At 45.9% G+C, this 14,331-nt stretch overlaps 2 protein-coding genes across 2 annotated transcripts; one reads left to right on the top strand and one right to left on the bottom strand.

Annotated features, from left to right (window-relative positions):
* Positions 1–1,669: 1,669 nt before the first annotated feature.
* Positions 1,670–5,679, top strand: LOC119285273 (receptor-like cytoplasmic kinase 176). The gene is made up of 6 exons (XM_037564514.1): positions 1,670–1,898; positions 2,328–2,653; positions 2,747–2,882; positions 2,993–3,135; positions 3,239–3,362; positions 4,990–5,679. Exons 1-6 carry the CDS (start codon positions 1,829–1,831, stop codon positions 5,310–5,312), a joined length of 1,122 nt encoding a protein of 373 aa, XP_037420411.1. The 5' UTR covers positions 1,670–1,828; the 3' UTR covers positions 5,313–5,679.
* A 194-nt stretch (positions 5,680–5,873) lies between these two features.
* LOC119285274 lies at positions 5,874–9,670 on the bottom strand. The gene is made up of 4 exons (XM_037564515.1): positions 9,524–9,670; positions 8,611–8,878; positions 8,106–8,353; positions 5,874–6,611 (listed from the first exon to the last, which is right to left on the bottom strand). The coding sequence occupies exons 2-4, from the start codon at positions 8,870–8,872 to the stop codon at positions 6,213–6,215; spliced, it is 909 nt and encodes a 302-aa protein (XP_037420412.1). The 5' UTR covers positions 8,873–8,878; positions 9,524–9,670; the 3' UTR covers positions 5,874–6,212.
* Positions 9,671–14,331: the final 4,661 nt, after the last annotated feature.

Raw genomic sequence — 14,331 nt, 5'->3', positions numbered from 1 at the left:
GTCGGAGACCTTCTCGCCGAGGTCACGGAGCTCGTCGACAAGCTTCTTGAGGCGCATGCAATAATCGTCGACCGACGAGTCAAGCTGCTGGCACCCAAAAAACTCACCGTGCAAGAAAACCTTGCGTTGGAGCGCGTTGTCGGTGAAGAGGCCGTTGAGCTTAGTCCAAATGGCGTGAGCGTCATCATCGGCGGAGACCACCGTGTGGAAGAGGTCCTTCGAGATGGTGGTGTAGAACCAGCGGATCAGAGTGGCGTCGATGGACGTCCACTCCTCATCGTTCTCCATGAAGCGGGAGTCCACGGAGCCATCGATGTGATCCCGGAGATTGTACTCACGGAACACAAGGGAGAAGTACGTCTTCCAGGCATAGTAGGTGGAGGTGAGTTGATCGAGGACGACGGGAACCCGAGCGAGGATATTGAGATCACGGATGATGACGGGATCGGGGCCGTCGAAGGGGTTGGTGCGGCGGCTGCGGGTGGTACCGGTGGAACCGGGGGAGGCCATGGCCGAGAGGGAAGGGCGGCGGCGCGGCGGGAGGGATGGCGGCGCGGCGCGAGTGGCGGCGCTGCGGGTGCAGGCGGAAGCGCGAGGCGGCGGCACATAGGGGGGCGGCGGCGCGGCGACGCGGCGGCGGCGGCGGCAGCGGCGATCGGATCGCGGCGGCGGCAGGAGTTAGGGTTAGGATAGTAGGTATGATACCATGTTGGAAACGAATATTTTGACAATGCAACTCGATGTATTGATCGGTGCATAGCGCACGTATATATGGAGTACAAGGTGGGCCACAACCTCAACTATACAATGACTAGGAGGTGGGCCGGACTATACAATATACATGCATAAATCATATATTCAACAGATACCACCTGGGAGGGCGAGCACCAAACTGAACACCGACGGGAGCTATGTCCCGGCGACAGGCGCAGCAGGTGGAGGGATGATCCTCCGTGATGATCTTGGGCAGATCATCTTCATGACATGCAGGGAGCTCCGAGCATGTGATAACGCCCTTGTAGCTGAACTTGAGGCGTGTAAGGAGGGGCTGGACTTGGCGCTGCACAGGACCGATCGGCCGATTGTCGTCGAGATGGACTCTTTGGAGGCGGTGGCCATGTGCACGGCCGTTTCAATTGATCGCTCTGTCCATCACAACCTCGTGCAGGATATCAAAAGACTGGCGACGACGAAGGGACGGAAGGTCCATTTTTCTCATTGTAGTCGTTTTCAGAATAAAGTGAGTCATGAACTTGCGTCTTATGGTCGTCGCACCCTCCGTACTGCTATATGGTTTCATTCAGGAACGAATGCCGTTGTAAACTTGGTGATGGCTGAATTGCCACCTTGAGTAATGAGAATTTCTATTTCCCGCAACAAAAAAATGCTGTGCTGAATAGGCCACACCGGTGCAATCACTATGAGTGAGTGGACTTGCAAGGTCGAACGAACTTGAGTATCATTCTCCTTCTCTGTGACATGGAAGTCTGGTCCGGTCTAAATTTTTCCAAGAAACCAAATGAATCACATGGGCGCAGGCGGAGCGGAGGGGAGGAGAAAAGCCTTGTCGTTCATTAATGAGGCGACTGGCCTGGCCTGGCCCCACGCCACGGCTGCTCCCACCACCCTCGCCCGGAGGCAGCAATGATAGATCCTCCAACCAGGCAGGCAGGCAGAGAAGAAGGGAAAGAATGACACCGCTACCCAAAGCAGCCAGCCAAGCCAAAGCCAACCCCAGTCCTAGCCACTAGCCACAACGAACGAACTCAGACCCAGCCAGCCTCGTGGCTCCGGTTGGACTGGCCAGTACCGTTGCCGGACGCTCCTGATGGGGAACTGCGCCGGCGTGCAGGGGAACGCCGAGATCAACCCGACCTTCAGTGCTCCCAACACCTCAGGTGCGCCACCACTCTACTCCGCCTCGCCTCGCCTCGCTTTTGGCTGGTTGCATCAGCTTTCCAGGCCGCGTTCCGGTCTGAGCGAGTAGATAGCTTTGTGTGCTCTGCTTCTCGACTTCTTCTCTAGTGATTTGGTCCTGTTAGTTATTCGGAGTAGGAATGAGCCTTTCTTGATTCTTCTTCTGCTGCACTGTTTGGAACAAGAGTCCAACTTGGGCTGGTTGATTTTGCACGGTCTAGTTTTCCGCTTTGGGCTTCATAGATGGCCAGGGCCAGCAGTGGGCAAAATTGCACGATTTTACCAAGCGTGAGGCGCATATGGTTTTGCCCAAACAAAACAAGTAGGGCGAATTTTGCTCCCAGAATGGCAGCGGGATTGATATCTTCAAGATAGCGTGAGTAACCGCGGCCGCTTGCTTTGCAATCCAGGTAACAATTCCAAGAGCAGCAACAGCAGCAATGCGACTGATACAAGCACTTTTGGCAAGAGTTCTTCGTCGTCGGTGCCGCCGACTCCTCGGACCGAGAAGGAGATCTTGCAGTCGTCCAACCTCCGCAAGTTCACCTTCAGTGAACTGAGAAGCTCCACAAGGAACTTCCGGACTGACAGCCTGCTCGGGGAGGGGGGCTTTGGCTCCGTCTTCAAGGGGTGGATCGACGAGCGCACGTTTACGCCGGTCAAGCCCGGCACCGGGATGATCGTCGCCGTGAAGAAGCTCAAGCTGGACAGTTTCCAGGGGCACAAAGAATGGCTGGTTGGTCCCTGGCCTTGTCGCACTTCTTCTTGTGCCTGTTTGAGCTGAAGGTTTTGTGGTTTGAATCTGTTTCTGCAAAAAAATACCTTGCAGGCTGAGGTCAATTACCTGGGGCAGCTATCACACCCCAATCTTGTGAAGCTCATCGGGTATTGCTTGGAGGACGAGCAGCGGCTTCTCGTCTACGAATTCATGCCGAAGGGTAGCTTGGAGCACCATCTTTTCAGGAGTGAGTTTCTCAAATATTATCTTGTGTGCTATACTCATTGTGCAAGAAATGTTCCATTCGTGCTGTTGGAAATGGCCAAATGGGTGAGTGACAGTGCAATGGTACTGCAGGAGCTCCACATTTCCAGCCCCTCTCATGGAGTTTACGGATGAAGGTTGCTCTTGAGGCTGCCAGGGGACTTGCTTTCCTGCATAGCGATGAAGCTAAAGTTATATACCGTGATTTCAAGACCTCCAATGTTCTTCTTGACTCGGTGGGCGCATGCAAATTCAGTCTCTTATGTATACACTAAGTGAAAGTACAATGAGCTCTGGTCTAAAGATTTGCTTTTCTTGTCCTTCTTTGACTGCATACAGGAATATAATGCAAAACTCTCTGATTTTGGCTTGGCAAAAGATGGCCCGAGTGGCGATAAAAGTCATGTTTCTACTAGGGTCATGGGGACTCAAGGATATGCTGCCCCTGAATATCTCGCAACAGGTAATCTTTCTAACATGCCTTACCAGCTATCTGTTACAACCATATTGTTCCTCTACTATTTTCATGCATCTTAGTGACATGGATCAAAGGGGACCTTCATTGACTGTTCATGAAAAGGGCAAATGAAGTTCTATTCTTTTCTAGCATTATATCTTCTTAAGATGGTTGTGGTTCAATGTTCAAGACAGCATTGCTGGCAAGTTGCAGTTACCGTAGTTTCTATTGATGCAATGCACTCCTAACAGGATTGAAGGAAAATAATCTTTGTAGCAAGACATTGATGCTTCATGGCGTGCATGCCATATCCTTTTTAAGAGACATAACCAACTAACACTAGTGTATCTGTCGGATTCACTTGGTTTTATATGTCATGGTTCTTCGTTGTGCTTAGATGCGCCTTTTATTTAAAGGGGTGTGATTCTCCTACATCAGTGAGGGTGCATAAGATAATCATTTAGCAGCAAAGTGACTCACCAGGCAAGAGCCAGGAAGCAGAGCATGTCTGAACAATCCATTTTAGATTGACGATTGTTGTTCCAGTCATGTGATGCCTATGATTACCAATTTTTTTAAATCTTAAAAGATTTGTGGGGGATGATGTATGACACCCTGTAAAAGGCAAACCATTGAGGCAAGCCATCATGCTAGTTGAAAACTTGAACCGGTACTTTATGCTTTCCACACCTTTGGTTAGTGGAAGAAGGATGACTAGATACTCAGCTGGTTAGTTAAACACTTAACACTACGTCTTGGTTCCACGTTCAAGTTAGCACACTAATTCCTCTGATCACTATAAATTGCCCCATCTTGTTCTCTAATCCAATATGCACATGCTGTGATGGTAAAAAGTCAATGATGATTTACTCGCGTACAACTGACTGTGGCTAGTTAATACTCCCTCCGTCCGTAATTACTTGTCGCTAAGAGGAGTATCAATGATGATTCGGGACAGAGATAGTATCAATGATGATTTGCATGTGTATGACTCATCTTGGGTAGTTAATAGTTACATCTTCAATGCACTAATGTCAGCACACGAATTCTTTCTTGTTCCTATAATTAAATTGCCTCGTCTTAGTTAAACACTTAACACTACGTCTTGGTTCCACATTCAAGTTAGCACACAAATTCCTCTGATCACTATAAATTGCACCATCTTGTTCTCTAATCCGATATGCACATGCTGTAATAGTAAAAAGTCAATGACGATTTGTATGACTGATTGTGGCTAGTTAATACTCCCTCCGTTCCTAAATATTTGTCTTTCTAGAGATTTCAAATGGTCACCACATACGGATGTATATAGACATATTTTGAAGTATAGATTCACTCATTTCGCTCCGTATGTAGTCATCATTTAAAACCTCTAAAAAGACAAATATTTAGGAACGGAGGGAGTAGTTCTCAATGATGATTTGCATGTGTATGACTGATTTTGGCTAGTTAATAGTTACAGCTTCGATGCACTCATGTAAGCACACAAATTCTTCTGGTCGCTATAATTAAATTGCTTCATCATGTTCTTTACTCTAAATTTGTGCACATGTTGTAATGGTGAAAGTCAATGATGGTTTGCATGCACCTGACTGGTACAAACTTACATGATTTTTCTCCATATTATATGCAGGCCACTTGACCACGAAGAGCGATGTCTACACCTATGGTGTTGTTCTTCTAGAGTTGCTGACCGGGCAACGAGCTCTGGACAAGAACCGCCCGCCTGGACAGCATAACCTGGTGGAGTGGGCAAGACCTTACATCAACAGCAAGAGGAGGGTCATCCATGTCCTGGACCCACGATTGGGGTCGCAATATTCGCTCCCTGCGGCGCAGAAGGCAGCGGCGCTTGCGATGCAGTGCCTGTCAATGGACGCCCGGTGCAGGCCGGACATGGATCAGGTCGTGACCGCGCTGGAAAAGCTTCCGGAGGTGAAGAAAACATACAAGTAGGGAGGGTTGCTGGGTTCCATGTGTACTCCTTTACCTCTCTGGAGCATCGCCTACTCCTTGTAAGCAACACTTCAGGGAGTAGAAACAGTGAAGAGAAGCCGGACTTGAGGGGAAGACTAGCCTTTGAATCTGTCAAGAGAATGTAGAATATATATCGTCATGTGTACAGCTAGCTGTTAGACTGTTGTTACTTTGCTGTCAGCCTGACGCCTGTTTTATATATTTGCAGTACACCGGCTTTGTAAAACAAGTTGGGAAACAGTTGTGTCTTGGTCTTGAAGCATTCTCACTCAGTGCGTGTTTATGCTGAGAGCCATGTCAGAGAAACTCTTACTCTGCACGAGAAATGAAACAAATTAAGTTGTTAGTTTGTCGCCTTAGTGCGTAGACGCACCTCCAGTTTCTGTCATTCGAAACCATAAAGAATACCAGAACCAGAAACAAAGATCATTATGAGTGAATAAAAAGAGTCCTTTATATATAAAAAAGGAGTATTCACATTGCTTTGATGATAATATTTCATTGCAAGACATGAGTTAACAGCAGATAAGCCATATGATATAAGCAATAGAAACCCAAAGCCTAGCCAAACAACACCCATATAGTGTTCCCTTTCTCCTCTATAAAATTACGAATCCAAAGCAACACTGGTGAGGTTGCAAAGCACAAACAGCTACATGTGCAAGAGTTGAGAATTGGAGAATTTTAGGCAGGCTACTGAAGAAAATGATCATCGCTTGAATAAATAGCGGCACAGAATCGAAAAACAGGTTTTACAAGTGTTTACATTCAGAGGAGGCTGGAACTAAGCTTCTACAGAAATTTACTTTAAGCTTTCCACGGAAAGATAAGACCAGGTGAAGTGAGGCCAAAATGGCTGACTGTTCAACCAAGCCATCTTTAGAATCTGCGCCCGCCAGAGTTATAAGCACAACCGCCAGGGTATTGATGACCACGGTGCTCAAAACCATGATCGCGACCTTGGCCCCCACCATGGAACTCTGGGTAATCTGGCCGCTCCCCAAAGGATTCATACTGACCAGATGCATAACGATGAGCCTCTCCATAAGAACTTCCAGAGGGAGCAGCAGCAGGAGGAGGCGTGGCTGCAGCTGTTGGAGGATAGCCACGTGGTTCCCTAGGCACAACATTATTTGCATAATTGCTTATGCTGGCCTTTTGGTATTGCTGTTGGCGTTCCAGAGACTCTTTGCGCAGGAATTCTTCTCGATAGGCTGTCTGCCGAGCTCGAAGTGCCAATAGTTTCTCATGATACTGTGCATTTATTTCGTTCAATCTCTGCACACAGACATGAGAACCATGTAAAACAGCAGTTGTCTTTGATAGATATTAATAGTGTATGATGCTAGTTTAAAAAGAAAACTCTATGATTCAGAGACAGTGCTGCAACATTATCAACAGTATGATGTCATGCTGTAATTGGGGCAACATTGACAAGTATGATTGTAGTTGAGGCAACATTACTGCAACAAGTTCCATTGTTTAGATCTTTAAAAGTTGCCATAGAAAAGGCATATAAAAGATGATTTAAAAGTTGTCATAGGAAAGGCATATATACAAGGATCCACCATATGCTGTGGGGTGTGCAATTTTAACACAGGCACAAAAATCTTCAGAGTGACTCAATTCCTTAATCAACACCAAGCACTAAGATAAATCTAAGCTTACTAAGGGCATCTCCAACGCCGTCCCCCAAATCGGCCTCGCTATCCGTCCGCAGACACGGAAGCAGACATCCAACCATGTGCCCTAAACGTCCGCACGCATTTTAAACGAAAATTGAACCAAACGGACAAATTTCATGGAACCGGATAAAAGTTGAATATGATTTACATAAACCGGACGATATTTTGTCCGTTTAACTATTTTTTTTTAAACCTAAACTAACCTACGGGAGGTACCGGAAGGTGACCTCATACGCATGGCCGTCCTAGCCGGCTGGGCAGCCGTCGTCGTCCGCTCCGTCGCTGCTGCTGTGGAGGAGTGGAGAGGGTTTGCGGAGAGGGTTTGCGGCGAGGAGGCGCTGGAACACTACTTAAATAGGCTGGGCAGGCAGAGCGACGCCGCTTCAATGCAGCGCAGCGGCCAGAGTAGGCTTCCCGGACGTTTGCGGGCGTTTAAGGGCAGAGCGTTGGAGATGCCCTAATAGAGTAAACCAATGGAAACATGATAAGCTATAGATGCGCAAGGGGGGAGAACCCCATTTCAATATCTAAGTATTGCAAGTTTTTCTTGGTATTAAATCCTATATTGGTTGCTCGAGCTTGCATGTTCTCTGCAGTTACATTGCAAGATGTGGGTTGTTCACGTCCGATGACTAATATGGATTAATGTGGGTGTGTACTAGACTACTGGTATTGGCATGCAAAATGAGAATGTACATAGAAATTGACAAGTCTATGCACATAACTGAGAACAAGGGGAGAAGACATCTATAGTTTTTAAGTAGCAACACAAAACTAGATGTTTCCCAACATCTACCTGTGGGATTGTTACTCAAAAGGCTAATCATACCACAATTGACTAACAGGACCAAACAGAAACTCAATAAGCAAAAGGCATATGATATTAAATCCTTTCATAAAATGGATAAGTACTTCCTGTCAATAATAGGACATATCAATGACATAAAATGGATAAGTACTTCCTGTCAATAGTAGGACATATCAATGACTGATATCAGGAAGGTAAAAAACGATCTGCAAGTCCAGTTAATCTACTTTTGGCAGGTAGGAAGGACAAGGCAGAATCATGCAATATATTTGAACATACCTCCCTGTGCCTAGTATTTTCAGCATCCTCTGCATCATTTAGTTCCTTGGATAGGACCACGATGTCTTCACGAAAACTCTGCTCTAGACTTTCAAATGTACGAGGAAGATTATAGTCATCGCGCCTTGCTTCAATCTTATCGGTACGAGGCTGGTCCCTCAATTCCTTTCTTGGTTGCTTTTCTAGACCAACCTTCAGATCAGATTGTTGTCCATCATAAAAGGATCGTTTACCCTCAGCACTTTGACCTACATCAGGATCCGTCAGTGCAAAAGCACAGAAGTGTAACCAAGATGCAAAACATAACATTTTCTAGCACATTCTCACACATACTACCAGTTTACCATGCTAGCTACACAACCACTAATATGTCCAAAATTTCTTGGAAAAATGCTAATCTGTCCAAAGTGTAGGGTGCACATATAAACTAGTTATGCCACCAAAAAAGTTGACATCTTAGATTTTTCAACAAATTGAAACAGGCGTGTGGGTACATACTACATACCATCATTATATGCATATGGTGAAATCTGATTCTGGATGTTCGGCCCACCTCTGTCCCATTGGCTCTGTCTCACCTTCTGGGTGGTATACTGGTTCTCCCCAGCAGCTTGCCCAGGATCTCTTCCAGGGTAACTATTATCAGGTAGTTGTTGAACCCTTTGCTGAGCCTGGTAGTGATGCAACTGGGAAGACACCATGGAATTGATGTTAGGATCCCCGTATTGCCCCTGTCCCTGTCCCTGTCCCTGTCCCTGCCGCCTCATTCTAACCTGAATGTGCAAGATACAAAAGCAACAACGTTGGTAACAAATTGTGAAAATTATTCTAAGATTGAACAGCCAAATTATCAATCTAGGCAAAATGAATGCATCATCAGGTAAGGTTTTACCATGCCAAACTACCATATTATGATTCCGTAACAACGTTTACACATAGGTATGCAACTTTATAACGCCAACAAAATCAGCAAATACTACCACAATAAGGCTTAAACCTATATTAACATTGTCGTCATGAACAAACACCATCAAACCGGCAACACAGGGCGCAAATTTCGAGTGTAAAAAGCTTCTCGGTGCCACAGATCTCGGCGCTGTCCCCAGCTTTCACTCGAGAGCACCGAAGCAACAGACCGCTGCTAGCAGTTGAGAACGGGGACATGATTACAAACGGTCCAGTCTCAGTCCCGCGCCACCGAAAAGAAATTCATGTTTTTTTTTTGCGGGAAGAAAAGAAATTCATGTTAGCAGCCACGCTAGGTCGAGAAACCCTAATTTCGCAGCGATCAGATACACGCGCAGGCGCAGCACCGCAGGTCGCCTGATTTCCCCCGTCTGCTAGGGTAGGCGGATAAAAAGAAAGAGAAAGGAGACCTAAGAAAGCCGGCATAACCAAGAGCCCGCCTTGCGGCTTACCTCGGCAGCGGCAGCGGCGATAGAGGAAGCCACGAAGGCGGTGGCGGTGGCGCTCACGGCGGCGTGGAAGATAGTGGGTGGGGTGGGGGACGGTGGGGAGGGACTGGGAGCCGAGCCGGGAGCCAGGCAAGCGCACGCTGCGGCGGCCCAATCCTCAATATGTCTAGGCCGTAGCCTGTGAAGTGTGAACCTGTAATATAACGCTAGCAAAAGGGCCCGTGCGTTATAACAGAAGAAAAAAAAAATCATAATCTTTAGTGGCTATGTTCATTGTCTCAAAACAAATATGGCCATGTTCACATTTTGCTGCATCACCGATACTCAGTACCACTCTCAATTTTCTGAAATCATGAGCAGTTTTTTTAAACTCATGAACATTTGAAATCATGAACATTTTTCAAATTTATGAACACGTTTACAAATTTTCAAACATTTCCAAAAAATAACAGTTTCTGAATTCATGAACATTTTACACTATCTGCAAATATTTTTTAAAAACTGTGGACATTTTTTAACGATTTTTTTGAATCGGCGAACATTTCTAGAATGGACGAACATTGTTTTGAAAATTGGTGTAACAATTTTTAAAATTTAATAATATTGTTTTTTATTTAACAAACAATTTTTGAAATGCGTGATCATTTTTGGAATCAGCGAGCATTTTATGAATGAATAAACTATTTTGTCACAAATAGTTTTTGAATTTTCAGGTTATTTTTCCGTTCAAAAACATTTTTAGAATTGGCGAAATATTGTTCAATTTCATTAAAAAATTTAATACACGAAATTTTTAGAAACAATTATGATTTTTTGTATTTCCAAACATTTTTTGAATAAGCAAATATTTTTTATAAAATTGCGAACATTTTTTAAACTCACAAACATTTTATGATTTATTAAAAAAATTAAAATTCTCATTTTTTTTATTTTTTCAAAACTTTTTTGAAGTCCCCAATTATTTAAAGTAGAAAACAGAAACCAAAAAAAAGAAAAAACGAAATTTAGAAATAAGGCCGCCCTGACATGGGCTGACCCAAACAGAGGCGTTGCATCTTCTCCCAGCGCACAGAGCGCAGCAGTAGGGGAAGTCCCTACTGCATGGGCTGGCCCAGGTGGGGGATTCCCCCTTTGTGAAACGTTCTTTATCATTTATAGGTGGCATTTTCCGAAATCACTAGTTGAGGAGTACTCGTTACAAAGATCACTCCAACTCCTCAGGTTGCGACAAGTGGTGCACAGTGCGCCACTTGTTGCAACCTGAGAGTTTTCTTTTTTTTCAAAGATCCGTTTATTAAAAATGTTTTATCTCTCAAACTATGCATCCAAATCTCGAACCGCTTTCATCATTGGATTCCTCGTGTCGAGATCTTTAAAACTAGATCCCATGTTGATAGGTTTTAATAAAAAAAATTCACGAAAAAAATAGACAAAAAAACCAAACCGGGAGCACGGATTTTTTTTCCTTCCCGAAAGAGGCATGCCCGTGCCTCTCACAAAATCACAACCGTGCCTCTCACGGAAGCAAAACCGTGACTTTTTCGTTCCCCGGGAGGCACGACTGTGACTCCCGCGAAAACACACCTGTATCTCTCGCGGAAGCAAAACCATGACTCACGAAAGGAAAAAAAACAGAAAACATATTTTTTTCTGAGAGGGACGGCCGTGACTCTCGCAAAAGCACAACCATGCCTCTCGCAGAAGCAAAACCGTGTCTCTCGCAAAAGGAAAAAATAGAAAATGCTTTTTTCTGTTTTCTAGAGACACGGCCGTGACTCACGCGAAAGCACAACCGTGCCTCTCATGGAAGCAAAACCGTGACTCTCGTGAAAGGGAAAAAACAGAAAACACGTTTTTTTTTGTTTCCGAGAGGCACGGCCGTGACTCTCGCGAAAGAAAAACCATGCCTCTCGCGGAAGCAAAACAGTGACTCTCGCGAAAGGAAAAAAACACGTTTTTTCGTGCAAAAAAAATGATTTTTTATCGAAAAGCTAAGGAAGACCCGTGGAAAACCAAAACATCGAAAAAAACCAAAAAACCGTTTAAATAGCCGAAAACACGTGCAAAAAATAAAAAATCCGAAGGGAGCACCAGAACACGACACGTGGCAAATGGCTGAGAGCGCGCCAAGTGGCGCTGATCATTACGAGGCTCCCAAAGGAGCACTCGTTAACTAGTGGCTCCCTGCATTTTCTCAAAAAGAAATTATAGGTAGCATTGGTGGGTAATATTTTGCAACTTTGGGATCAACTTTGGGTACTCTTAGCCGCCGTCATGTGTCATGCTCTGGGCGCTCCCTTCCGATTTTATTTTTATTTTTTCGCACGTGTTTTCGGCTTTTTAGATGGGTTTCCGGTTTTTTTGGCTTTTTTGCTTTTCCACGGTCTTTCTTAGCTCTTGGGGAAAAATTCAAAAATAATTACGTGAAAAGATGTGGTTTTCTTTTTGCCGCTGCTACAAATTAGCTGTCATCCACCCGTTCAGCCATCTGATCTGCATCCTGGTGCCGTTTGATGACAGCAACGCTACGCCAGCAGCGTAGCATGACAGCTTTCAACATAGTGCCACTGCAGCCCCGTGCGGTGCTCCAATGCAGCATTGATGCGTCCAGCGAGCTCCATTGCAGCCCCAGCAAAGCTCCAACGCAGCACTGACGCTGACGCTCCGGCGAAACTCCATTGTAACCCCGGGCGAGCTCCATTGCAGCCCCGCCGGAGCTCCAACGCAGCACTGATGGCTCCGGCGAAGCTCCATTGCAACTCCAGCGGGGCTTCAACGCAGCACAGACATGTTCGGCGAAGCTCCATTACAACCTCGACGAGGCTTCATTGCAACTCCGACGGCCCCCGGCGATATTGCATCACAACACCGGCGGTCTGACGATGCTTCATTGCAACTCCGCCCAGTCCTGGCGATGTTAAATACAGCACGGCGGTCCCCTGTGATGCTACATTGCAACTCGGCGCTCCCTTGTGATGCTACGTTGCAACTCCGGTGGCTTCGCAATGCCTCATTGAAAGACCGACGAGCCACCGACCACGACACCCCACCACACGCTTGACACGCAGCAGAGTGCCAGTGTCCCTTTGTCGCGACGACGCCGACAGCCCGATGATATGTTGCTCCTCTCCCCAGCCTCCCAATTGCAGCATGTGTGGCTAGTGGCGACCCACCTCCGACATCGTCATCATCTGCAGCTTTGGTGGCCACTACCACGCAGACCCGCAAGATCTCGCACTGCCGCCCACACCATACGCACCATCGCTTCCCTCACAGCTATGGCTCCTCGTTGAGTGGCAGCCATCATAGCGCAACGACGCCCCTTGTAGCAGCAGTAGCTCGCCAACCAGGGGTGGGAGAGGTCAGGGACAGTGGGGGTGCTCAGGGAGAGAAGAGAGCAAGGCTGCATGGGGAATGGGGAGAGAGAGGGGATCGATGCCGCGATCCAGAGGAAGAGGACAACTTGGTCCAGGAAAAGGATAAGGTTGCAGGGCGGTGCATCAGTCCCACCGGATGTGTGTTGATCTCTCGAGGTGACTTGCAGAAACGATTAATCATTTGGTTGAATTAGAACATTTTTCCTTTTTTTTGCTTCCGCGAGAGCCATGGATTTGCTTTCTCGAGAGGCACGGATTTGCTCCCGTGAGAGGCACGACCGTGCCTCTTGGAAACGGAAAAAAGACGTTGTGTTACTTCCACGAGAGACACGGATTTGCTTTCGTGAGTGGCACGGTCGTGCCTCTCAGAAAATAGAAAAAATGCGTTTTTTTCCTTCCACGAGAGGCACGGGATTGCTTTCACGAGAAACACATATTTGCTTCCACGAGAGGCACGACCATGCCTCTTGGAAAGGAAAAAACATGTTTTATTTTTTTCCTTCTATGAGAGGCACGGGTTTGCTTCCGCGAGATGCACGGTGACGGTTGACACATCTCCGTCGTATCTATAATTTTCTATTGTTCCATGCCAATATTTTACAACTTTTACATATTTTCTTGATACGTCTCCCGCCCCTCCGCCATCATGGAGGCCAAGGTGAAGGAAATATGCCCTAGAGGCAATAATAAAGTTATTATTTATTTCCTTATATCATGATAAATGTTTATTATTCATGCTAGAATTGTATTAACCGGAAACATAATACATGTGTGAATACATAGACAAACAGAGTGTCACTAGTATACCTCTACTTGATTAGCTCGTTGATCAAAGATGGTTATGTTTCCTAAGCATAGACATGAGTTGTCATTTGATTAACGGGATCACATCATTAGGAGAATGATGTGATTGACTTGACCCATTCCGTTAGCTTAGCACACGATCGTTTAGTTTGTTGCTATTGCTTTCTTCATGACTTATACATGTTCCTATGACTATAAGATTATGCAACTCCCGTTTACCGGAGGAACACTTTGTGTGCCACCAAATGTCACAATGTAACTGGGTGATTATAAAGGTGCTCTACAGGTGTCTCCAAAGGTACTTGTTGGGTTGGCGTATTTCGAGATTAGGATCTGTCACTCCGATTGTCGGAGAGGTATCTCTGGGCCCACTCGGTAATGCACATCACTATAAGCCTTGCAAGCATTGCAACTAATGAGTTAGTTGCGGGATGATGTATTACGGAATGATTAAAGAGACTTGCCGATAACGAGATTGAACTAGGTATTGAGATACCGACGATCGAATCTCGGGCAAGTAACATACCAATGACAAAGGGAACAACGTATGTTGTTATGCGGTTTGACCAATAAAGATATTCGTAGAATATGTAGGAGCCAATATGAGCATCCAGGTTCCGGTATTGGTTA

The sequence above is a fragment of the Triticum dicoccoides genome, chromosome 4A, assembly GCF_002162155.2.
Source record: "Triticum dicoccoides isolate Atlit2015 ecotype Zavitan chromosome 4A, WEW_v2.0, whole genome shotgun sequence".
NCBI lineage: Eukaryota > Viridiplantae > Streptophyta > Magnoliopsida > Poales > Poaceae > Triticum > Triticum dicoccoides.
Note: the sequence above shows the minus strand (reverse complement) of the source record. Positions and strands in the feature narration are given on the sequence as shown.